Raw genomic sequence first — 25,827 nt, forward strand, 5'->3', positions numbered from 1 at the left:
GCAAGAAGACAAAATAACAATAATAGTAATGAGTTCAGGTGGTGAACAGTCCTAGGAAGGAAATAAGGCAAGATAAGGGGAGAGACTGATAGGGATGAAGTCAAGGAAGTCTTTTTGGAGGTTATATTTAAGCAGACCCCTGAATGACAAGAAAGAACCAGTCAGACCTGGGGAAAAGAGCATTCCAGGCAAAATAAATAGTTTTTATTTTATTTTTGATGACTATCCTTCAACTTGGAAGGTAGCTGGAGTGTTAGTAAATTTGGGTAAAGAAGCACAAGAGGTTTAATTCATCCTTTCTGGGTTTTTTTCTTACTGTCTTCTATTACAAAAAAGAAAATTTTAGAGCATTGAAAATGTGAGCAGTATGCAAAGAATTCTTATTTGGATACTTTTATTATGATAGTTCACAAGTGCAGGTTCAGAGGGCGCTGGGCAGGCACTGGCATCCCCCGGCTCCTGCTTAGAAGAATTCCGAGCCAGTCCATTTATAGAATGTCATGGAAGAGGAACATGCAACTACTATTCAAATTCCTACAGTTTCTGGTTGGCTTCATTAGACCCCAAAAGAATGTTCAGGTAACTATTCAAAGTCAAGTTTAATCTGATGACTCAATTGCATAACTATTCAAAGGTTGCCTATACTCACATCGAAAAAATCTCCCCATGCCAATAAAATCCTGTTTAGCCTGTTTAGCCGATAAAATCCAGTTTACAAGTGGTCTAGAGGCAACAAGTAGCCATGGTTTGTGCTACTGTACCAATAAAGACCAAAAAAAATGTGATTTTTGTCATCACTAAATGTATTTAATATTTATATATGAATTTATAGACTACTGAATAAAACTATCAATACTAAATGATCTGCTAATCTTAATTTACTGTATTGGAAGACTTGTGAGTAATACAGAGTATTAAAAGGATAGGAGTAGTTTTTATTTCAGAAAAAATGATCCGTAAGTTTGCACCTGCAAGTTGCTGCTAAATAGAACTAAAATGCTGACATAGATACCTTTTCAGAAATACACCTCCCTATAATAAAGTTTAGATGAGCTACAATATTCATTAATAAAACTCAAACCCAGGAAGTATTTCCCTTTTATCTATAAATTGATGAAACTTTTTGTGGGTTTTTCTTTAGTTTTGTTTTGTTTTTTATTTCAGAAAACCTATTCCATCAACTGTGAAAGCTGGGGAGTTAGAAAAGATAATAAGTCGCTGTCAGGTGTGCATGAAGAGGAGACATTGAAGAAATAAAGAAAAAATAGAACTGTGACTTTTCATCCTAAATAACCAAGTAATGATAAAGAACATGCATTTATTTAAGTATTTTTCTCTAACCGAACAATATCGCCCTATGATGGCTTAGTACAAAGTTTCTTTTTGTTTCCCCACACAACAAAGCATTCTTTTAAGTTAGTTCTGTGATACTGCTCTCTAAACCTGTACTGTGTCAAAGTTCCCTAACTCAAGGCAGTAGGCTTTTCACAAAATATCACTGAAATTGTATTCCATTGTATCCAATGCACTAAGTAAATGGTGACTGTATAAAGTTTGATGCTACAAGTTAAGAGCTACTTGGTCTACTGGATTCCCAGGATTTGCCCCCCTTCTATTCCAGTCTTTGAGACTCAGGGAGGCTAAATCTGTTTTAGATTGCCCAACCACCCACTTCCTAAAGCTTTAGACCCTGGGTAGGGAAGGGGATGGAGACAAGTGGAATACTAAACCATCATGAATAAACTGGACTTTCAAACCTGGTGAGTCACCTAAGGCCTAAGGGAACCAGAACTGAACTGAGGTTCATGGATTTTTCTAGTGCTTTTTCAAACATACCCAAGACTATGGCCAAAAGGGGGTTTCTCTGAATGGAATCATAATAGCCTTGGAAATACTGCCTGGTTTTGGTTTACATTTTTTAAAAGATATTTTTGTTTGTCCATTGAACTCATTTCACTGCAGCAATATAGCTTGCTTATATTCAAATAGATACAATTTTTACCCTAGTGAATTAATTACACCCACACAAATAACAAGGACACTACTTCCTAGATGTGCACTTTATCCCCATCCCTGTAAATCTTGGTGCATACCTTATAAAATAGTAGTTCAGCAATCCATGGAAGAACTTAAGCCATTTGTTGGCTAATCAGGCTCAGAATATTTTTCCTTTGCTCTAAATATTCCATTTAAACTGGGTGTTCAGAGATTTATTCCCTTGTTAACTAATTCTTCCTTTGTAAAAACATGTTTTTGATATTACATATTCTTACAAACCATTGAAAGAGTCCATTGTGTAAAAATCTTAATATATGAATTGTATAGTTTGGCAGTTGTATGTCAAATATGCTTCCTGATCCACCTAGGTGGAGTTGGTGGTGCTGATATTTAAATTCAGGTTATTGCTTCAACCTCAGTTGCTCTGTAAGTGAAGATGTGACCCCAGAGGACAGCACAGACTGTGACCTTGGTTGGCATCCTTCACTGCTCATGTGACTACTGTCAAGCCATTTTTACATTTAAACTGAGAAGTGCATTTTACTTAGATTATTTACTTAGACTCATTCTTTTTTTAGACTCATCTTATACTAAGACTTTTTTTGCTCTAAAAATATCCTACTCTCTTAATTGTACTATCACGGCATAGGGGTAGCTGATCTCCACAAAGCCTGTGTAGGTCAGCGATTCTCAAAGTGTGGTCTCTAGGCCAGCAGCATTAGCCGCATCTGGGTACCTGCCATAAGTGCAAATTCTAGGGCTCACCCTAGACCTTTAGAATCGGAAACTCTGGGGGTAAGGCCCAGAAATCTGTGTTTTAACAAATCCTCCTGGTGATTTCTGATTGGGAAGAACTGCTCTAGGCAAACACTTAAGAAACAATTCTACAGACAGTTACCAGGTACAGCTGGCAACTATTGCTCCATCCATGCCTCTCTTTAAAGTCCAAAATCACAAATGACCTTAAGGTCATTAATTTTACTAATAAGTAAATGCCCTATACTGGTGCTAATGCCAAATGACTGGCCTCTGCTTGTCCCCAGGCCTCCATCTTTTCTTGCCCTCTTATCAGTGTTTAACTTCTGAGGAAGACAAGTGATGCTAAAACCTTAAATTCCAATGAAGCCATATTAACAGTTGCTCAGTCCCACTTCTAAGACTGAGCATTAAAACATAGTTCATGTGCATTCCTTTCCAGATACCTATCAATCAGTAGTTTATAAGGTTATGACGATTTAACTTTGTAGATAAATGTAAATAACTTGTTTCTTTTAAATTTCGGGCTTCAACTTTGGAATTTCACAGTGTGCTGAAATAGTGGATTTCTCAAAGGTCTTTTTGCAAGATAAACATTATTACGTAACTTATTTATAAAAGTATTACAATAATTCTAAATTTGAATTTTATTGCTAATTTAACTTACAAAGATTTTTCTATGCATCCAATGTAACTTACTGCTACTAAACTTAATTTAATATTTACTCTATAACCAAATGAAATATATTTAAAATATATTGAATATTTTATATTATATCTTGACAAAATTACAATGTTGTAATGTACTAATATTTCTGTAATTACAGCTTAAATATTATTTTATTGTATTGTCTAAGAATAAAATTGAAAAAATTATATCTGGTCTTATTTTTTTCAAAATGTAAACCAATTTTTTTGGATTGTAAAAACAGTATATGTTCACTGTAAAAACAACAGCAATTATGAGGAAGAATTTAAAAATTGCCATGATCTAACCCTCACCCCCACCCAAGAAAATTAAGATATTATCCTTCCAGACTTTTTTCTTGTAAATATATTTTTAAACAAAAATGGAATAAAAAGCATGCTGTCTTGAAACTAAATTTTTTAATTAAACTTAATACACTGTGGACATATTTTCACATCAATAGATAAGAACTAATCATTATTTACATGGATTTCCTACATAAATCAATGAGTTGATGGACATTTATTTTAGTTTTATTATGGACATATTATACACATTTTATCTTACATTTGTCCAATTATTTACTCAGGATAAATCTCTAGGAGGAAAACTGCAGAATCAAAGGACTTGCAATCTTAGGCCTTTGAGAGAGAGAGAGAGAGATACACATATATATACGTGTATATATATATATACGTATATATATATATACATATATATATAAAAATGTTCTCCAGGAACATTGCTAGAATTTCCAGTTGCATCAACACAATGTAATGAAAACACCCATCTCCTTATGCTTTTATCAATACTGGATATTCTTTTGTAATTTTGCCTGTCTCATTTTAATTTACATTTTGCTCATTACCAGTGAGGCTGAATATTTATCACTTTAAATTAGTATCTGGTTTTTTTAATTTAGTATATTTAATTAGTGCGTGTTTTTTTTGTTTTTTTTTTTTACTGTGAAAGGCCTAATCATATCTTTATCACTTCCTATTGAGATATTTAAGGAGTTTTTACAAATCAATAGGAAAACATACAGATTACAGAAGTTATGGGTCATATATTTTGATAAATGTTTCCCATTTATAATGCAAATACTCCTTATTCAAGGAAAAATATTCATAAAGTTTCAAAGGTAGAGAATTGGTAAAGATGAATGCCTTTAATACACAAAATCTGAACTCTCATAGGTAAGAAATTTTGGGTCTGTGTTAAATGACAATAAAGATATAATTAAAGGAAAAAACAGAATGAATGGTGATGCTGGGTAATAATTCTAAGAAAGCCAAGAAAATTGTTGCTCAAATAAATATTTAGAAACACTCTCATAATTGGGGCAAAAAAATCTAATTTGAAAACATTTTGAGTCAAAAAATATACTCATCTATTTTAATGAACTTATTTTTACTGCTGACAAGTAGAACAATGAGTGCTGTGTTTGAGTTCATTCTACTTATAAGCCTGTTTAAAAAGAAAAATCTTGATCAGTCTCTAAGGGATTCTTTGCAACTTATTGACAGGGCACTTGCGGAGCACTAAGAGTGCCTAATTCACCTCACCCTAATCCCAGCTCTGCTTACTGGAAACTAAGAGACAACCAAACACAGGAGGAAACGTAACTGATTTTGAATAACCGGGCTCAACTTAAACATTCAGATAAATATGACCCTTTCTAGGTTTTTGGAGGCTCTACGGTGTTTCTAAAAATGCCAACACTGCTCAAAACCTTTTTAGAACTATTGCTTTGGACTTATCTTTAATTCCAATTTATCAGTCAAACGTGGAAATAGATCTCATTACTTTATACCCAAGACCTACAACATGCTCAATATGGCTCCTCCATGAAGATAGAGAGATGAGTGAGATAAAGACCTTGGTCTCAAACATGGAACTTATCATCTGGTAAGGGAAAATAAGGCAAATACATAGATAATTATAATACTGAACAGAATGTGACAAGTACTGTAAGAGTCAACAAACAGTGGTTCAAAAGTGGGAGGGCTCAGGAAATCATAAGAGAGAGGACATTTTAGGTGGTCCTTTAAGGGCAGTTAGGATTTCAAGAAACAGAAGGTGATCATAGGCAGGATGGCATTCTAGGTGGCAGAAATAGCACAGATAAGAGTAAGTACTTAGGAAAGCATGAAGCAATCTCAGAGAACAATTAATGGTCAAGAATATATGGAATATATACATATATATCATACACACACACAAGGAGTGGTAAATAAATTGGCATAGCAGGAGGTGAGGGCCATATTAGGGTTTAGAACACCAAGGTGAACTTGCACATCATTGGTTGGCATTAGAGACCCACTGAAGATTTTGAGCCAAAGAGTAGAATGATCATACAAATGGTAACATGAAAGATCCAATATTTTATATACTACCCTCCCAGGTTATTTCAGTTTCAAGTATTTTTTTAAATTACTGTACTGCTGTACGGACATTTGAATTTGTGGAGAACTATGAGTCATCAATTTCTTTTTGTATTTGGGGCTTCAAATTTGGGATGTCTTTGTCACAAATTGTAAAAATAGGTTCTTTGTGGATCCAACATCCAGGAATAATTAGAGAAAGAAAAATATTGGAAATGGGGAGGCCAGTTAAAAGGGTAACAGTCCAGATGATTGGTAATGGTCTCGTAGCAGGAAGAGAAATGACAGAGAAAGTGGACAGTTAGCCTTGAGGTGGGAGAATATAAAGGATGGGGGACAGTGAAAGGTGATTTCAGAATCTTGAACCTTGGTGACTGGAAAAAATATCTGGCCAACTGAACAAGGAAATTCAACTGAACAAGGAAACTGAACAAGGAAATTCAGAAGTTATCTGGATTAGGAAGAGGGAGAAAATTTGAGTTGGAAACCCTGTTGGGATCAAAGCTCCAATGGGACACTTAGGAAGAAATGGCTAGAACTAGTGTAACAGGATGAGACAAAATGGTCTGTTAATTTTATTTAGATTTCAATACCACCTTTTCCCACAAAAGATTTGAGGCAACTGTGGGTGAAAAGACAGTCAATGATGGATTGAATCATAAACAGGAATGTCCACATTAATGACGGAAGAGACAGAAGACCCAGCATGAAGCTTTATTACAAAAAACAAGGGAGCAGGGCTTCCCTGGTGGCGGAGTGCTTAAGAATCTGCCTGCCAACGCAGGGGACATGGGTTTGATCCCTGGTCCGGGAAGATCCCACATGCGGTGGAACAACTAAGCCCGTGTGCCACAACTACTGAGCCTGCGCTCGAGAGCCCAAGAGCCACAACTACTGAAGTCCGCGCACCACAACTATTGAAGCCCATGCGCCTAGAGCCCATGCTCTGCAACAAGAGAAGCCACTGCAATGAGAAGCCTGAGCACCGCAACGAAGAGTAGCCCCTGCTCGCCAAAACTAGAGAAAGCCCGCACACAGCAATGAAGACCCAACGCAGCCAAAAATAATAAATAAATTAAATAACTAAATTTATTTAAAAAAAAAGGGGGGGGAGCAGAGTTTCCAGGTAAGGGAGAGAAAAACCCTTTTTTTTTTCTTTTAGAATTTACTACCAGTTAGGTGTAACCGGTAGGTGCTTTCATGTATTGATACTACACTCTTGTCTAATTTAATTTAACAGAATCAACTGATGCAGGAAGATTATGGTTTATCAAGACTAAGGGAGAAGACTTTGGATTTGGTAATTGGATCACACGAAATTCTCAGAGGACTTCCTAAATGGTTTTAAAGAATGGTAACATCTCTGGAGTATCTTTAGACTCTAGAGAAGTACCTACTCATGTGTATGTCTTTGGCTGTTTGTTAACGTCGAGGCACACAAAGTATTCCGTGAATTGACTTCAGTCCCTCCCAACGTTGATGAGCATGGTACTGACTCTCCCCCGGAAAGTTAGTGGGTAAGTGGTTAGATGCAGGCAATTCTTGGAAGCTAAACAAGGCTGCTAACCTCTGTGAAACCTAACTTCTCCTTCTCCGTGATTCTCATCTTTAAGGATCAGGGGAGCCAGTCAGGGCAGGGGTCACTGTTTAAGGAAGACATAGAGGGCTTGAAAAGTCGTCAAACTTGTACTGTAGTGTTTAAGAATCACTTGCAGAACTGGCGAAATATCCAGATTCTTAGGCCTCACCCCAGTCCTGATTTTGATGCAGTCCTGAAAACTAGTTATTTAACTAGCTACTGAAGGTTTACCTTGTAAACAGGAGAAGCGGTTGGCGCACCTTGCCCATAACAAAGATGTCGCCTCATCTACGTCGTACTGCCCCCGCTCCTATGCGTGGGCCTTACGTCCGCCCTTACTTGCGTCACATGACCACAAACCGGCCTCAACTACGGCTACTGGGAGGGGCCAGTCCCGGAAGTTCTCGCGTCTCTCCTAGCCCGCTGCGGGCATCTCTGGCCGGTGATTTGCCCGGGCGCCTCCGTGCGCTCGGCCAACGGCCTCTGACAGCGCCCACCCGAGCGCCTCGGGAGCCGGCGAGCGGCGGTCCTCGGCCAGGGACTTTCAGTGGGCCCAGGGGTGAGTACTGACGTCTTCCCGACCCGGGACCCGCGGCCCGAGCCGGCTGTCGGGCCTAGCGCCGCGGCCCTGACCCTCCGTCGATGGAGGGACCCGCTGCGGCCCCGGCCCGTTCGTGGTGTATTTCTGGCCGGAGGCCCGACCCCAGAGCCTCTCGTCTTTCAGCCCTGGGCTTTCCTCCTCCTTAGGGCGTCCTGAGAGCTTCAAGCGCGGTTTGGCTGGTAGTCTTCTCTCATCCTTCTCAGCCAAGGTCCTGGTACCTTTTAGTATGACCTTGAACCCGACGCCTGCCGTCTTTAAAAGTTTTTGGTTTGTTTTGTTTTTACTTTGTGGAAAAGAACGTGTTCGAAAAGAAAGGCCTTGTTGGAAGCCCAGGTTGGTCGGGGAGGCCCCTGGTCGGGCCGGTGTGTAAGCATCCTTGCTCGCAGGTGTGGATGCCTGGAGATGCTCCTAGATTTCATCCCAGGCGCTGGGAAATGGGGAAAGCTCGGTTTCCCGTTCCGATAAGCCTCTGACCTTCGTCTGCAGGAGGAGTTCCGCTTATATGGTATTTAGAAGAAAACCCTCGGGTGCGTCCTACAACTTTAGAGAAAGGGGCCTTCTCGAGGGAGGAGAATGCTTTCAAAAGTGGTGGCGTCTTTTAGTTGCAGAAGATAAAAGCTTTAGGGCCCTTGTTCCCAAATATAGAACCAGTCGTTTACAGGCCTCTCACCCCACTGAGAGACTTTAATTGAAGGATCTTAAATGTTTTCTCTCCCTAAATGAAAAACATTTGTTTCAGTGTCTGAGATCCCAAAGGAAAAACCCTTAGGAAAATAAATTCAGAAAGAATTAGAGCGATTTAGTTGTACCTAGTAGTCTCTTCCCCTGTGATTAAATTGTGTGTGGGACCTGCTATCTATTTGGTTTCAAGCACTCGTGCGTTGGTTTTGCTGGGTTTTTCCAAAAGGAAATTGTGTTTTCTATCCCTTCCTGTCTGATAGGGCTGCCTTATTTTATGATTACAAAGTTTAGCTGTTACTGTCCTCCCTTCTTGTGTTGAAACTTGTTTTCTGTGGATTGATAACCTTATTTTAAAATTTGTTAATTTCAAGTTTTCAGTGATTTTTCTTTAAAAATTAAAATTAATCCTGGGTTACTACACTGTGATTTTCTAATACACCCATTCTTTAAGTATAGTTGCTTGAAAAGAGAACTGAAACAGGGTGACTGTATAAAAGCCTTGAACTAGGTCCACATAATAAGCAACAAACAACCCAACATTTTTTTTGGTAATTGGAGAATTATATAAATCTTTGCAACCACAGTCAATTTGACCCAGGTTGTTTCTGTGACTTCCTGGGCTACTTCTTTGCATCCCAGTGTTCTAATATAGAAAATAAGAAAGTCAGGCTTGAATCATTGTGTCCCCAAATTGGGACACTTTCCACGAGTGGGATGTGACTTGACTTTAGGTGGTTTGCAGATGAGGGTTTTTTGTAAGAGTTATGTTTTTGTTACATGTCTTTATATATGTACATTAAGTCCATGGTTTAAAAAAGCAAGGGTATTCCCTAGTGGTCCAGTGGTTAGGACTCAGCACTTTGAAAGCCAGGGTCCTGGGTTCAATCCCTGGTTGGGGAATTAAGATCCCTCAAGCTGCCCGGCCAAAAAATAAATAAAATAAAATAGTAATGTAAAATTTCCTTTTAAAATACACTTAAGATTTTTAAAAATTTAGTTAAAGAAAAGATTAAGTATAGCTGAGCGTAAACGTACTGCATTGAGTATGGAAAAAAAAGCATGAAGTTGCTAAGTTACTGATGGTTGGGAACCACCGGGCTTAGAAAGTAGAGATATAAGATCATCTATGATTCTGAGAGAGATTTTTGTCTCCTTAGTTATAGCACAGAGACTCATGTACTTGTTGCCTAGTAGATTGTAAGTGACAAAATTGGAACTAATATCTTAACTCCAAATGAGAAATTTATTTTCTTTATTGCCAAAAGATATTACTGAAAATGTCACAGTCTAATGAGGGAGAAAAAAATTAGATTTTGATCTATTTTACTTAAGCAGAAAAGCCAGTAATTGGAACAGTACAATGTTAAATCTTAGTAGAAAAGTTCCATCTACTTTGTAAGTAGCTCAGATTGGCTACAGGAGAATTTGACTTTTTCCAGAAGTTGTCTTTTCATTGTCCACCTTTGTGATCTAAGTCTGTGATACTTTGCAAACTCAGAGAGTCTTGTAAGAGAAGATGTTGCTGTAAAATGAAATGTTGAGACCCGTGGGAGGTACTAGTGGAAAGTTAATAAGAAGGCTGAAATGTAGTAAATGGAATGTGGAGAATAGCACATTTCAGGGAGATAATGTTTTTCTAGCAATTGCATCCCTTGTTTATTATTATAAAGTTTCAGTTTATAATGTCCCAAGGCTATACTCCTTTTGAGGTATCTCTTTTCAGTGTTAGTTTTAACTATAAGCTTTTACTGTGCTTCAGATATATACACACAAGTATAAGAAGAGTATCTCATTTAGAATGATGCACAGAAATTGATGAGAGATTGCCTGTGGGGACCTAGGTGGTTATAGGATAGGATCTGGTGGGACACTTTATTTTCTTTGTGTGTTCTTTTTTTTTTCTTTTCTTTCTTTTTTTTTTTAACATCTTTATTGGAGTATAATTGCTTTACAATGTTGTGTTAGTTTCTGCTGTATAAGAAAGTGATTCAGCTATACGTATACATATATCCCCATATCTCCTCCCTCTTGCGTCTCCCTCCCACCCTCCCTATCCCACCCCTCTAGGTGGTCACAAAGCACGGAGCTGATCTCCTTGTGCTATGCAGCTGCTTCCCACTAGCTATCTATTTTACATTTGGTAGTGTATATATATATGTCAATGCTACTCTCTCACTTTGTCCCAGCTTACCCTTCCCCCTCCCCATGTCCTCAAGGCCATTCTCTACGTCTGAATCTTTATTCCTGTCCTGTCTCTAGGTTCTTTAGAACCATTTTTTTTTAGATTCCATATATATGTGTTAGCATATGGTATTTGTTTTTCTCTTTCTGACTTACTTCACTCTGTATGACAGACTCTAGGTCCATCCACCTCACTACGAATAACTCAATTTCATTTCTTTTTATGGCAGAGTAATATTCCATTGTATATATGTGCCACATCTTCTTTATCCATTCATCTGTCGATGGACACTTAGGTTGCTTCCATGTCCTGGCTATTGTAAATAGTGCTGCAATGAACATTGTGGTACATGACTTTTTGAATTATGGTTTTCTCAGGGTATATGCCCAGTAGTGGGATTGCTGGGTCATATGGTAATTCTATTTTTAGTTTTTTAAGGAACCTCCATACTGTTCTCCATAGTGGCTATATCAATTTACATTCCCACCAACAGTGCAAGAGGGTTCACTTTTCTCCACATCCTCCACACCATTTATTGTTTATAGATTTTTTGATGGTGGCCATTCTGACTGGTGTGAGGTGATACCTCATTGTAGTTTTGATTTGCATTTCTCTAATGGCTAGTGATGTTGAGCATCCTTTCATGTGTTTGTTGGCAATCTGTATGTCTTCTTTGGAGAAATGTCTATTTAGGTCTTCTGCCCATTTTTGGATTGGGTTGTTTGTTTTTTTGAGCTGCATGAGCTGCTTGTAAATTTTGGAGATTAATCCTTTGTCAGTTGCTTCATTGCAAATATTTTCTCGCATTCTGAGGGTTGTCTTTTGGTCTTGTTTATGGTTTCCTTTGCTGTGCAAAAGCTTTTAAGTTTCATTAGGTCCCATTTATTTATTTTTGTTTTTATTTCCATTTCTCTAGGAGGTGGGTCAAAAAGGATCTTGCTTTGATTTACGTCATAGAGTGTTCTGCCTGTGTTTTCCTGTAAGAGTTTTATAGTTTCTGGCCCTACATCTCTTGTGTGTTCTTGTGTACTTTGTACCATGTGCGTGTGTTACTGGTTCAAATTAAATACCAAATTAAAGTTAGGAATGAAATGAAACAAATATGAAATTAAATACTGAATGAAAATAGCTGGATGAAAATTTAGCCAATGCATTTGCTCCTCCTTAATTAGTGTGTATATATATACACTTATATATACACTTGTTTATACATATAAGTATTAAGATTCTTTTAAACATACGTATTTTTCATCAGGCATGTTTTCCTTTGTTTCAAATCAGAAACAATGATTGTCTTTTATTTTGCATTAACTAGTGAATGGCTGTAGGGTTCTGTCTCTAGGCCTGAAATTAGTGGTAAGCTTGTTCATTTTTTCTTTATTTATTTTACTGGTTTTTTTTAAGGTAAGTTTGTGCATCTTTAGTGACTTTCATTATTTGGAGTATTTCCAGCAAGAATCCCTAATGTTAGTATTATCTAGTTTTTCAGTTAGCTCCTGTTTTTTCTCCCCCAGGGACAAAAGTGGCTCTAAATCCAGCACATGCATGTTGAAGCAAGTTAAAGGATTTAATATGAAGCACAGGAACCGATAATGCCATAAAGCAAGCAGTAGTTGGTACACATTTGTGAGTAAAAATTTTCTTTTGGCTCTATTTTCTTAGTCTTTAAACCATTTGCATGCAAATCCTTAAAATTCACACATTTTGGTAAAGAATAAAGGGTGCAAGTTAGCAGTCATAAGTAACCATTTGTCAGGGCTTAGCCCTTAGCAACCTCTAAGAACTCTCCAAAGCATGTCAGTAAGGTGGAGTTTAAAATGTGTGATAGATCTCTGACACGGAGTTTAAGAAATGTCCCAGCCATGGCTTACATTTATACTGTCTTTAATTTTTTATTGACCTGGATTTGTATATAATATCTTCTGCTGAAAATGTAGTGTAATTTGGTTTTCAAAGTTATTTCCTTTTAAAGAAACCATTACTTATACATCAAATATTAGGTTACTTCAAATACATTTTTCTGCCCTTTACATTATTTTCATAATTTTTTCATTTGTACTTAGTCTGAAAAAGGAAAGGATCTTTTCCCCCTTTAGAATATAATAATTAGAGGAGTTTTATGGCAAAATGTTTTCTTCTAATCTGACTTCACATTTGTATATTCATTTGATTAGCTTTTCTTTATCCCGTTTGCAAAATCATAATACAGTGACTATGCTTAAAACAGTCTTTATATTTTTTGAGGTATAGAATAACTCTTTTTAGGAGAGATTTGAAAATTGATTTTGGTTGAAATCCAAAAATAATTTTAAGTAGATATTTACTTTTATTGATAGTTTTCTTATGAAATGAATTGTTGAAATACTGATTTTTATTCTTTCTTTTTTACAGCTGGAAAAGCAGTTTCCGTGTTGTTATGTACACCTCCAAAAAAATTCAGATCTGTAGGGGAATTGTTGTGTAAAGTAAACTGAACTACAGGGAGGCAGTATTTTAATAGCTATTATAAACGTGTATTTACTGTATTAAAAATGAGTAAAAGAACAAGCAATGACACATCACTAGGAAGGTCAGTGACATTTTATTCGGTTGAGCTGGCATTATAGGTTTGAGACATAGTTGCTTTAAAGTTGATTGCCCATAGGCTAATCATATTCTTTTACACTTCTGTCAGCATTTTGTATCTTGGGGCAACTTCCTTTCTGCTGCATTTCCCTGGAGCATGGATCCTTCTCTGATTTAGGTTTCTCAGTGCATTTGTTCTGTCTTTCCCTTTAAAGGCATGTCATGTTTTTAAAAAATATACATGTAAATATGATACTAAGTACAAATTAATAGTGTGAAACTTTCACACTATAGTCCCTCAAAATGAATGCAAACATTAAGGATTTATTAGTATATATTCTGTATTTGGTATGCATTTCATCTCAGTCATCAGATATACATTCAGTAAGAGAAGTTTTAATTTTTATTTTGTGAAATTCGGGGTTGCTTCTTTTTTAGTAAATTTAGAATTAACATTATTTAGCTTATGAATCTGATTTTCGTCATTAAAAGGTTTTATTTTTTCCATGCATGACGGGAATTTCTAATTTCGTTTTTATAAAGTTCTAGCAGCTTCCCTTCATATAATTCATTAGGAACTTTCTATTTAAGTTTTATTTTAGGCATTTTTTGGGTTATATAAGCAGCATGCATATCTATTTATGCAGAGAGGAAGAGAGTGTACGTGTGTGCACATTCGTGTTGTGGTTATACAATAATTTAAAACATTTGCCCCTAAGCAATATCCTCAAGGTGCAGTTTCAACTAAGTGAGAAGGTATTATGTTGAGGAAAACATTTGCTTCGATCTTTTATTTTTCCTTTGTATGTATTCAGTACTCACAAATGAGAAGTCTCCTTTGCTCTTTCTAAAAGGTATTCTAACTTCACTGCATAGAAGAGACTGACATTTTCACACTCAGTCATCCCTGTCTTTACATTTTTTGCCCGCAGAGTGAGTGGGGCAGCATTTCCTTCTCCCAGTGCTGCTGAGATGGCGGAAATTAGTCGAATTCAATATGAAATGGAATACACCGAAGGTATTAGTCAGCGAATGAGGGTCCCGGAAAAATTAAAGGTAGCACCACCAAATGCTGACCTGGAACAAGGATTCCAAGAAGGAGTTTCAAATGCTAGTGTGATTATGCAGGTTCCAGAGAGGATTGTTGTAGCAGGTATTTTATATTTGTTTATAAACTTGCCTGATAAATGTATTTTATATATTTTTAGAAAACTTTTGGGATTTTTCAAAATATTATTTAGAAAAGGGGTTGGGAAATGCAACGTTACATTTTCTTCAAAAAGTTTATTAATTGCAATAGTCTGAAATTTCAAATAGTAATAATTCAACTAATTATTGAGATATAATTTACATACATAAAATAGTGTAATTTTAAAGTGTACAGCCTGATGAGTTTTGACAAATGTATACTCCTGTGTAACCTCTACCGCAGTCCAGATATAGAACATATTCATTACCCGCCAAAAGGTTTCTCATTCAGTTCCTACCCCTCAATTCCAGACAACCATAATCTCCTTTTTATAACCAGAGATCGGATTTGTCTTTCCCAGAGTTTCGTATGAATGGACTAATACACTGTATACTCTTGGGTCTGGCTTCTTTTGCTTAGTGTAATGTTTTTGAGATTCTTCCATATTGTTGCTATATCAGTTGTTCATACCATTTTATTTCTAATATTCCAGTGTGTGGATAAACCACAGTTTGTTTATACATTCACCTGTTGGTGGACATTTGGGTTGTTTCCTTTTTGGTGCTATTAGGAATAAAGCTGCTATGAAGACATGTGTTTTCATATCTCTTAGGAGTGGAATTGCTAGATCATATTATAAGTTATGACGTTTAACTTTATGAAAAGCCGTCAAGCTGTTTTTGAAACTGGTTGTACCCTGTTACATTCCCATCAGTGACATATGAGAGTTTCATTTGCGCCACATCCTTGCCAACACTTTGTATTGTTAGTCTTTTTAATTTTAGCTATTGCTAGTGAGTGTGTAATGGCTAATACATTTTAATAAAACCTATGTCTTTTAAAAATCTCCCTCCTTTCCTTTTTTTTTTTTTTTTTTTTTCCCCTACGCTTAGGAAATAACGAAGACATTCCATTTTCAAGACCAGCAGATCTTGACCTTATACAGTCAACTCCCTTCAAACCTCTGGCATTAAAAACACCACCTCGTGTACTTACGCTAAGTGAAAGACCACTAGATTTTCTGGATTTAGAAAAACCTCCTCCAACCCCTCAAAATGAAGAAGTAAGTGCTAGAGTTTTAACATCATCTGAATTTGAAATAATAGAGACAGAAGCAAAAGTTAAAGAGGAGTTAAAAGGCTATAAATCATATCATTGGTAATATGTAATGGAATCAGAATTATCAACAGATACCCCAAATAAGATACTATGCTGTTGGGTTTTTTTTAATTTAAATATTATATTTCAGGAAAATGACAACTACCCCAAATAAGATACTATGCTGTTGGGTTTTTTTTAATTTAAATATTATATTTCAGGAAAATGACAATTTTGTGGAAATCATTAACATTCATGTGGTCTTGAAGGATGAGCTTTTATGGCTGGGAGTTACACTTTAAGCAATACAGAAAAATTTGGGAAGTTTAGCATGGGAAAAAATTAATGCATCACTTTGTTACAAAAGCAGTCTGGCAAATGGCAAAGAAAGCTCTTTTTTCCCCTTGATACTACCTATTCTCCCTGCTTGCTGAAAAGTTTCTACTGAGTTAGTTACCGTATTGTGTAATGTTAATGGCCTTGTTGACCTAACTATGATAGTATATGGACTAATAAGGTGTTAGTCGCAAACTTCAAATCTTGCCTTTGCTATTGATTCAGGGCCAATCTTGTAAGACTCCTTTTCTGTGGTTTCTGTAGTTGCAACTTTTTCATTATAACTTCTAAATTACTGTGTTGTCATGATGCTAGTATAAGACAGTGTGCAAAGATATGTTTTTATTGATAATGGAACTGCCCTTGTCTTTAATTTTTCATATAATCCTTTCCTAAGAGGGCAAATCACCCATATAACCTACTGGAGTGCAGTTTCCTAGTACTAGGTATGGCCTTTTCTAGTTTGGAAGTTTCAGCTGAGGTGACTCAGATAATACACTCCTAGGTGCCAATTTAGACATTCTAGGTGTTTACTCGGTGAAAAGTACTAAATTTGAATGTTCACGTGATGGAAAGGCACTAAGGTACTTGCAGAATTGTACTGATATTTATTTAACAGACATTTTTTGAGCTTTTGTGTAAGACACTGTGCAGTGAGACGTGGTTCCTTCATAGTGGTCTGAGTGAGGGAAAGACCATTACGGCTGTGAATAGTACTGTCTTGGAATGAGGATTCTGCCAGGAGAGAAACCCTCCCTTTGATATTCTTCAGGTTTTGTTTGTCTTTTGATCTTTATGCTCCCACCATTTTAGACACTTGTGCCTACTTGGTGTGAATAACCAACTGAAAACAAGACGAGTACTGTCTCTCAGTAGACCTAGGTTTTAAGCCCATGTGGGGTTTACTCCCACTGTAATTGATATTTAGTCAAATGTGATAAATATCCAAAGTGTATAGCACTGGAGTGAAAAGCTGAGGCTGAGAATTAACCTAATTTTGAAGGCCTACTTTGCTACTTATTAACCACATAACTTTGGGCAAGTTATTTAACAATTCCAAGGCTCATCTCTAAAATAATGATAAGAATAATGCCAACTGCATATGATTATTGAGAGAATTAAATGTAATAATATGTGTAGTATGTTTAGCACATGTTCTAATTGATGTGAAAAGCTCAATAGGTACAAATATCATTGTTGTGAAAGTTAACATCCTGTGGCAGAAGATTTGGAAGCATCTTAAGTGTCTATCAACAGATGAATGTGACATACACGCACACACGCGCATACACACACACACACACACACACACACACAATGGAATACTACTCAGCCATAAAAAAGAATCAAATTTTGCCATTTGCAACAACATGGATGGACTTGGAGGGTATTATGCTAAGTGAAGTAAGTCTGAGAATCTAAAAAATACAACTAGTGAGTATAACAAAGAAGAAACAGACTCACAGATATAGAGAACAAAGTAGTGGTTACCAGTGGGGAGGGGCAATAGAGGGGTAAGGGTTTAAGAGGTACAAACTGTTATGTATAAAATAAGCTACGGGGATATACTGTACAACACAGGGAGTATAGCCAGTATTTTATAATAACTATAAATGGAGTATGACCTTTAAAAATTGTGAATCACTATATTGTACACCTTTAACTTATGTAATATTGTATATCAACTATACTTCAATTTAAAAAAAACACAAACCTTTGGCAGGAGCCAAATCCTGAGATGCAGGAGAGGAGTTTCCGATATTAGTACTAGTTGCCTATTAAAAGGAAAGCAAAGGTGATGATCTGTGCTTCAGTCCATAGAAGGGTCAGGTGGCCCTCAAGAGGCAATCAGCTAGTGAGCAGAGGAGAAAAGGGAAGGAACCAGAGTTCTGGTAGCTTCTACAAAATGGATTGAAATGGAAGGGTAGTAACGCCCTGAGTGCTGATAACATTGATGATTCATTCGGATGCTACTTAGAATATATCAAGTAAGATTCCCTAAATCATTTATTCTGTAATAATCATTTTACAGCATATGCCAAGGTTTCTCAACCTCAGCACTCTGACATTTTAGACTAGATAGTTCTTTGTTGTGGTGAGGGCTGTCCTTTTGCACTGTAAAATATTTAACAGCGTTCTTGAGCTCCGTCTACAAGATGCCAGTAGCATCCTTCAAGTCATGAAAATCAAAAATGTCTCAAATAACCAAGAGGTGGAAACACCCAAATGTCCTTCAACTGATGAATGGATAAGCAAAATGTGGTATACCCATACAGGGGAGTATTATTCAGCTATAATAAGGAATGAAGTACTTATACATGCTACAACATGATGAACCTTGAAAACATGTTAAGTCAAAGAAGCCAGACAGAAAAGGCCATATATTGTATGATTCTGCTTACATGACATATCCAGAATAGTAGTTGCCAGGGGTTTAGGGGAGAGAGTAATTGGGACTGACTGCTTAATCATGGGGTTTCCTTTTGGGGGGATGAAAATGTTCTGAAACTAGATGGTGGTGATGGTTGCACAACATTGTGAATGTTCTGAATACCACTGAATTGTATAATATATATACTTTAAAATGGTTAGAATGGTGAGTTTTGTGTTATGTTTATTTTATCACAATAAAAAGACAGAAAAGATGATCTGCATACATTGCCAAATGTCCCCTGGGGGGAAAAAAATCACACCCAGTTGAGAACCACTGGCCTGTGGCAAGAAAGGAGAATACCTGAAGGTGACTTATGAGGAACACTATACAATTTTTGTTTAAAAGCCTGACTGATACAAGGAATAAATTTGCAGAAAATAACGTACTGACTTCTTAAACTGGCCTGAAGTATCCAAGTGAATCTATGAAGAGGCCTTAAAACACGAAGCAGATAATCCCCCTAGCTCAGAGAGGGTTTATAAAATCTGGAGGTAGAGGAAATTGATGAATCTTTCAATATGCCTAATCTCTGCTAATATTCAGAAAGACCATTGCTTGGTGATTCTACCTACAGGGAACTAATAAAGCAACTGCAATAAACCATCTGATCTGGGTATGAACTGCAAAATACACAAATCATGACAGCTCTCAGTGTTCTTAGAATAGGTTAGGCAGTGTGAATGAGGAGGAAGAGGCTGTGTGACACTGACACTACCTCCAGATGGGAGCCAGTGAGAGAAGATCTTCCAGAGAACAAAAAGGAAGAACTGTAAAGAAAAAGAGTTGGAAAACATGAAGACTTGACACAGCCTTGAAGCAGTGTGACCCAGTAAAAAATTTGCACTCCATCGGTGTATCCCATCACTCAAGCAGTGGTTTTCTTTGAAAAAATCAATTACAGTAAATGGCCAAGAGCTTTGTGAGAAGACCACTGAAGTGGGAAGAGAAAACAAATTGGACTAAAGACAGGTTATAAGAGCTTTTGCTTGAATCGGCAACTTCTACTTCAAAGAAGAGAAGGATGAGAACGCCATTCATTTTTGCAATAAATCTGGAACAGCAGTGAACCCCAAATGTCCCAAGAATTGGGAAGATGGGGAAGGAGCAAATCAATTGGTCTGTATAAACCCTGACCTGGTTTTGGAAAAGAACAAAGGCAATGAATGTTTTCAGAAAAGGAAGTGTATCCAGGCCATGCAAGCTTTACACAGGATGCCAAATCCTACAGCAACCATGTACAAAGTGTCTAGCTCAAGGGCTAGGAGGAAATATATCCATCTAGAACTGACTGCTTTAAAGAATACACTTGGAAAGCAGCTACTCTAGAAGCTGTCATTAAGGACAACACAAAGGCCATGGGTGTGTAACAGAGGGCTCTAGATCTGTAATCCAACAATCTGTAAGGACGTAGCAGGTGGTTATCAGTGCCAGGTGATGGTCCAGTTCAATTGCCATGACAACCTCGAGGATGTGAAGTGAAAGAACATAGTTGACCTGAAGTGTAATGAGTGACTTAGCCATATGGCACATCCTAAAACAAATGTGGAATTGGGAGATTGGGATTGACATATATACACTGCTATGTATAAAATAAATAACTAATGAGAACCTACTTTATAGCACAGGGAACTCTACTCAGTGCTCTGTGGTGACCTAAATGGGAAGGAAATCCAAAAGAGAGGGGATATATGTATACATATGGCTGATTCACTTTGCTGTACAACAGAAAGTAACACAACATTGTAAAGCAACAATACTCCAATAAAAATTAAAAAACAAAAAAGAAATGCAGAAGGACTCCCGGACACTCAGAAGGACTTAAAAGGGTCCTGGCAGTAGCTCTGAAAATTGAGAAGCTGATGGATGTGGGTCTGATCACAATTTGGTGATGGTTTGTTTAGCTCCCTCTCCTTTCCCCTCCCGTGGAAAGAGGAGCTGGGGCTGTGGTGAGTAGAATGGAGCAAAAGGGAAAGAAGAGGAAAAAGAACAGCTTCATTAATTGTATGTATGTATGCATATCCATCCATGGAAGATTCAGAGATGTGCACTCACATCCTTTGTGCAGTTACTGTTTCATGGCCCTGTCGCACAGGCATTGTATTCACTGCTGACACGTGTATTCCATGTTTCCTTCCCATTAGGTTCATTATTTTTCCAGGTAGTTTATTATTTTAAATTTTGGACAGTGAATATGTTTCGTGGGGTAAGAATGTTCACCCTGATTGTTTGGCCCACATTTTTAACTCTGCTTTACCTCTTCCAATAAAAGTCCCACAGCAATTCACAGATTAGTGTCTCTGAACTATTATTTTTAAAAAGGGGATCAGTATCCATTAATTTGCCAAATAATTCTATTCAATAATTATATTTTTTTATTTCTTAACTGAAAATGCAACTAACTTACATACTATTTGAGGATAGATCTCCATTTTTCACTGAGATTATACCAAATGGTAAAATGGAGGATTTCCCTTTCTCTCTCTGGACAGAATTAAAAGAAGTCCTTTTCTTAAAAAAGTAAAATTGTTTAAAAAATACTAAAAAGAATAAAAAACTGCCTAAATAAAAGGCATGACACAAACATTTCAGAAATCAGTTTTCAATCTTAGTTTTTGCTACAGATTTTCTGAGGCTTGTTTAGTAATCACATTGGTTATGAAGAACTAGGCTATGGTAGGGTCTATGTGCTTGTAATATTTACTGGTTGTTTTCATATAATTACAGTTTTTTGTTTTGTATATGTTGAGAAGTAAAACAAATGTCTTGTTAAAAAAGGGGGTGTAGGGGAATTAGTATATATATCCGAAAAAAAACAAAAACACCAATTCAAAAAAGATACATGCACCCCAGTGTTCATAGCAGCATTATTTACAGTTGCCAAGATATGGAAGCAACCTAAGTGTGCATCAGTAGACGAATGGATAAAGAAGACGTGCCATATATATATATATATATATATGTAAACACACATACACACACACACACATACACATAATGGAATATCACTCAGCCATAAAAAAGAATGAAATTTTGCTATTTGCAGCAACATGGATGGACTTGAAGGGCATTAATGCTAAGTGAAATAAGCCAGACAAAGACAAATGCTATATGGTATCACTTATGTGGAATCTAAAAATACAGTAAACTAGTGAACATAACAAAAAATAAGCAGACTCACAGATATAGAGAACAAACTAGGGTTACCAGTTTGTGGGAGGGATATGAGGATGGGAGAGTGAGAGGTACAAACTATTGGGTGTAAGATAGGCTACGAGGATGTATTGTACAACATGGGGAATATAGAAAATATTTTGTAGTAACTGTAAATGGAGTGTAACTTTTAAAAATTATATTAAAAAATAAAAACAGGGACCAGTATAGGGGAAAATACTGAGGCATCTGAGCAGATTCTTGAAGGAGAGACAAGCTCTAGATAAATCTAGAGAACCAGTAAACAGAGACCTCGAGGACACTGATTTGTCCAGGATTCTATGAACAATCAAAAGTAACTCAGAGTATAAGCACATTAGAGGAGAATTTTATGCCTATAATTAGACACAGAAGACCCTGTGACCTAACTTCCAGGAAGTTACCTGAAGCTTGGAAACTGTAAGTTTTATAATGGGTAATCAATGCAGGATGGTTCTGAATGACATTTTAAAACCTTGAATTGTCAATTGGATCTCAATAATGTTGGGAACAAACGTAATTAATTTAAAAAAATCGTTGAATTGAAAAAAACAACCATCATGATTGTGAACTAAAGGGGAAAGTATTTAAAAGATCACTGTGTTCCTTATCACCTCAGGCAGTATCAAAGTTCTTTGGTATTACAGTATACAGGCTGCTCATATGAAGGCATGACAAATATATGCTTTTGTCTTATGTTGTCTTTTCCCCCAATATGTTAGTAGTATCGAGCTTAATGTTCCTGTTAAGATATAATTTAAATCAGGTCTCAAATGGCGAAAATAACGGTAGACCTAGGATTCTCTACTTTGTCAGGTTATGTTGAAGTCATAGACTAATTTGTCTTGTCCTGTCTCTTCCTATCTGCTGAATCTTAGTTCTTACCACATAGCAGGAGGAACAGTTCTAATATAGTAGAAAATTCATCTTGATCCCTACAACGTGGAAGAACTGTTCTCTAGAAAAAGCAAGCACAACTGTGCAGTAGGTAGGAAGGCAAGTATCAGTGGGATTCTCACACGCCAACCCAGTACTGCTCACTATGAATAAAGTGTATTTGATTGTGCAGGTGTTAGTTTTTATATATAAACGCCTTCAAGTAATTTTGATTTTTGGTTTAACTGTAAAGAACTCTTGCAGTAGGCTCTGAACCAACTCCTTTTCTGTTTTTAGAAGTTTTTTTTTTTCTTTTGTTTGGATGGGTAAGTGGTTTATAACCATAACCAAATCTAAACCAGTCTCTGAAATTATGTGCTGCATAGTAGTTTTGAGTTTTGCTGGCATGAAATACAGGATTTATTCTGCTTTGATGGTGCTTATAACCTGATAATCTATGCCCAAGTCTTTGAGCATTAATAGATACTGGGTGTGCATTTTTGAAAATCTTAATTATCAAGTCTATTGGTTCACACACCAGTTGTCCTTTACAGTAAAGTTCAAATTTTTCTTTAACCATTAAGTTACCATGGGAGTTTCTAGTAAAAAAAGAAAAAAAAAGTTCTAAAAAAGCAGTGAAGTTAATGATTACCATTGTTCTAGTTATCTATTGCCCCTTAATAAACCACCCTAAACTTAGTGGCTGGAAACAAAAACAAATAATTTTGCTCATGGATTCTGCGGGTGAGGTATTTGCATCAGGCATAATGGGGAAAGCTTATTTCTGTTATATATTATCTGGGCCTAGGCTAGGAAGTATCGAAGGCTCTGGATGACTCACACAGCTTGAGGCTGCAGTCATCGAAAGGCTTACTCACTCACATGTCAGTTGATACTACCTGTTGTGTGGACCTCAGCCGGGATTATTGGCTGGGCACCTCCACATGGCCTTTTGTGTGGCTGCTTGGGCTTCCTCACATCATGGTGTCATTGTTCCAATCTCGAACAGCCCCCCGGGGGAAGGGTAAAAAGGCAGAAGCCTTGTTGTTGTTTATGACATAACTTCAGAAGTCACATTGTATCATCTCTGCAGCAGTCACTAGAGTACCCAATTTCAAGGGAAGGGAACATAGATTCTATTCCTTAATGGAAAGAGGTCAGTGATAACATTTTGTGAGAAGAGCGTGTGAGATGGAAGATTGTGGCTATTTCTGGAATGCTAAAACCTTTAAGCTAATAAAACTTTTTTTAAGTCTAGTTTTCAGATATCCAACCAAATCTGAATTTGTTTTAATCCCGGAAGCCAGGAACACTTATTTGAGTACAAATATATCCCATGTCCTATAGTGTTTGTGCTTTTAAAAACTATTGTAAATTGTTCTTAAATAATGTAAGTATATTGTATAAATTATGATAAAAATATTAATAATTGTACCAAGTAAGATTGATACTTAAAAAGAAACTAGAAGTAACTACTTTTGTAAAGAAGATAAGCATTCCTAAGTTCATCTGCATTATAATAAGTAGGGTGTTCTTTTTTTTTTTTTTAACATGTCTACGTATAATACACATACCTGGTAGCAGTTCTCGGTTATGTTCTTTGTAAATTTTGTGGCTAGCCTTTGATAAAGGTCCTTTTGATGCTAAGCAGGTACTAGGCTATTAAGAATGTTCTCTATTCCTTTCCCTTTCTTTGTGCCTAACAGATCCGTGCAGTTGGCAGGCTAAAAAGAGAGCGCTCTATGAGTGAAAATGCTGTTCGCCAAAACGGACAGCTGGTCAGGACTGACTCCATGTGAGTAGAACCACTAAGCGTTGTATCTCCTTCGTTAAGTTTCCTCCATATACTGTCTGTCCCATCCTTTTCTAAATAATTTACTTCTTTTTTTAAACTCTCAGATATTAAAAAAGGTGAGGAAGTGTATGTTTTATGCCTAAGAACCTGGAGAAAAAAATAATTCTAATAGTGTTTGAAATCTACTATGCATTTACATCAACTTTATATTTTTGCAATACTCTTTATAGCCTTAAAGTCTGACCATTTTGTTAGCTGTGAGAATTTTTCAATACTTTTATCCTCTTCTGTGTGTATGATAGTCTTCTATAAATATGATTTGCTTATTTGGGGAACCTCCTATGAAGTATACTTAAGAAAAATTGATAAAAGTAAGTGCTCAGTTCTATGTAGCCTTCAGAAATGCTTATCTAGCGTGTAGGTTGGGGGGGGAAATATAAAATAAAAGGAAAACACTTTATTAAGGAAGCATCTTTATTTTCAAGTTACTCAGTTTGTTATAAGATTGTCACAGGATTAGCCCTTTCCAGCTCTGCTTCTCGTGAGCCATGGTAAACAATGTAGCGTAAGCAAGTCGAATTTTTTTACTTTCCAGGATTAATTTTTAGCTCTCTGCCTACTGAGTCATTGAATTCTTGGATCCCTTTCATTTTCCAAAAATTTAAATACATTAACAGACTATTTGTGTAAACCTTTCTTGCTCATTTGGTTCTGTTATACCTTGATCTTAAAGCTACCCCACTATAAGATGTTTTAAATTGGGCAAGTGCTTTTTTGTTGTTTTATTAAAATTAATGGGTTTTTAAAAATAAAATATCCCTTTAAAAACTGGTCAGAATTTTAAGTCTCAAAGCCATTGATGATTTAGATTGTTAATATAAATTAATGTTTCTTCCTCATTAAATTTTCAGTCAGTTTTCATAAGCTCATTCACCATGAACCATATTTGATATCAACAATCGTATTAGCTTCTCAAACTGACTTTTTTTTTGGCCACACGGCACATGGGATTTTGGTTCCCTGAGCAGGGATCGAACCCGCACTCCCTGCTATGGAAGTGTGGAGTCTTAACCACTGGACCACCAGGAAAGTCCATATTAGTTTCTCTGGGAATGGCCAAAGAATCAGATGATACGTCTCTCACAGAGCTTGCAGATCTAGCTAAAAGCAAAACATTTAAATTTACATACAAAACAACTAGAGCACAATGCAATTATACTGTTTCTGTTAAACCATATCAAGTTCTAATTCAGACTTGACTAAAGAGTATAGGGATGCAGAGAGATTTTGATGGGGGAAGGGTCTCTTTTTTTGTGTTAGGTGCAAAGGAGAACTATAACGGTTCTCATTTCTTGGGGAATCTTTAAATGTCTCCTAAAGTAGTTAGAGTTATTCTGAAGGGGTATATAGGAAGATAGTAAGTTTAAAAGAATATATGTCTCCTTCAGGGAAGGCCTATCTGAAAGGTTCAGCCAT

At 36.6% G+C, this 25,827-nt stretch overlaps 2 protein-coding genes across 7 annotated transcripts in view; both read left to right on the forward strand.

Moving 5' to 3' along the window:
* COL4A3 (collagen type IV alpha 3 chain) overlaps positions 1-3,525 on the forward strand; it is a 133,385-nt gene extending 129,860 nt beyond the window's left edge. Inside the window, exons 52-53 of the mRNA XM_059928835.1 lie at positions 407-579; positions 1,165-3,525. Coding sequence (XP_059784818.1) covers positions 407-579; positions 1,165-1,249 — 258 coding nt within the window. The 3' untranslated portion in view covers positions 1,250-3,525. The remainder of the gene's footprint in view (positions 1-406; positions 580-1,164) is intronic.
* Positions 3,526-7,796: 4,271 nt separating this feature from the next.
* Positions 7,797-25,827, forward strand: part of MFF (mitochondrial fission factor) — a 37,893-nt gene continuing 19,862 nt past the window's right edge. For 5 of the 6 annotated variants that reach the window (XM_059928841.1, XM_059928842.1, XM_059928843.1 and 2 more), the window contains exons 1-6: positions 7,797-7,964; positions 12,384-12,495; positions 13,261-13,438; positions 14,367-14,587; positions 15,517-15,686; positions 24,263-24,351. In XM_059928841.1, the coding sequence (XP_059784824.1) occupies positions 13,401-13,438; positions 14,367-14,587; positions 15,517-15,686; positions 24,263-24,351 (518 nt within the window). In that variant the 5' untranslated portion in view covers positions 7,797-7,964; positions 12,384-12,495; positions 13,261-13,400. The remainder of the gene's footprint in view (positions 7,965-12,383; positions 12,496-13,260; positions 13,439-14,366; positions 14,588-15,516; positions 15,687-24,262; positions 24,352-25,827) is intronic. The other variant, XM_059928844.1, reaches the window with a different exon arrangement.

This window comes from Balaenoptera ricei, chromosome 7 (genome assembly GCF_028023285.1).
Source record: "Balaenoptera ricei isolate mBalRic1 chromosome 7, mBalRic1.hap2, whole genome shotgun sequence".
Lineage (NCBI taxonomy): Eukaryota > Metazoa > Chordata > Mammalia > Artiodactyla > Balaenopteridae > Balaenoptera > Balaenoptera ricei.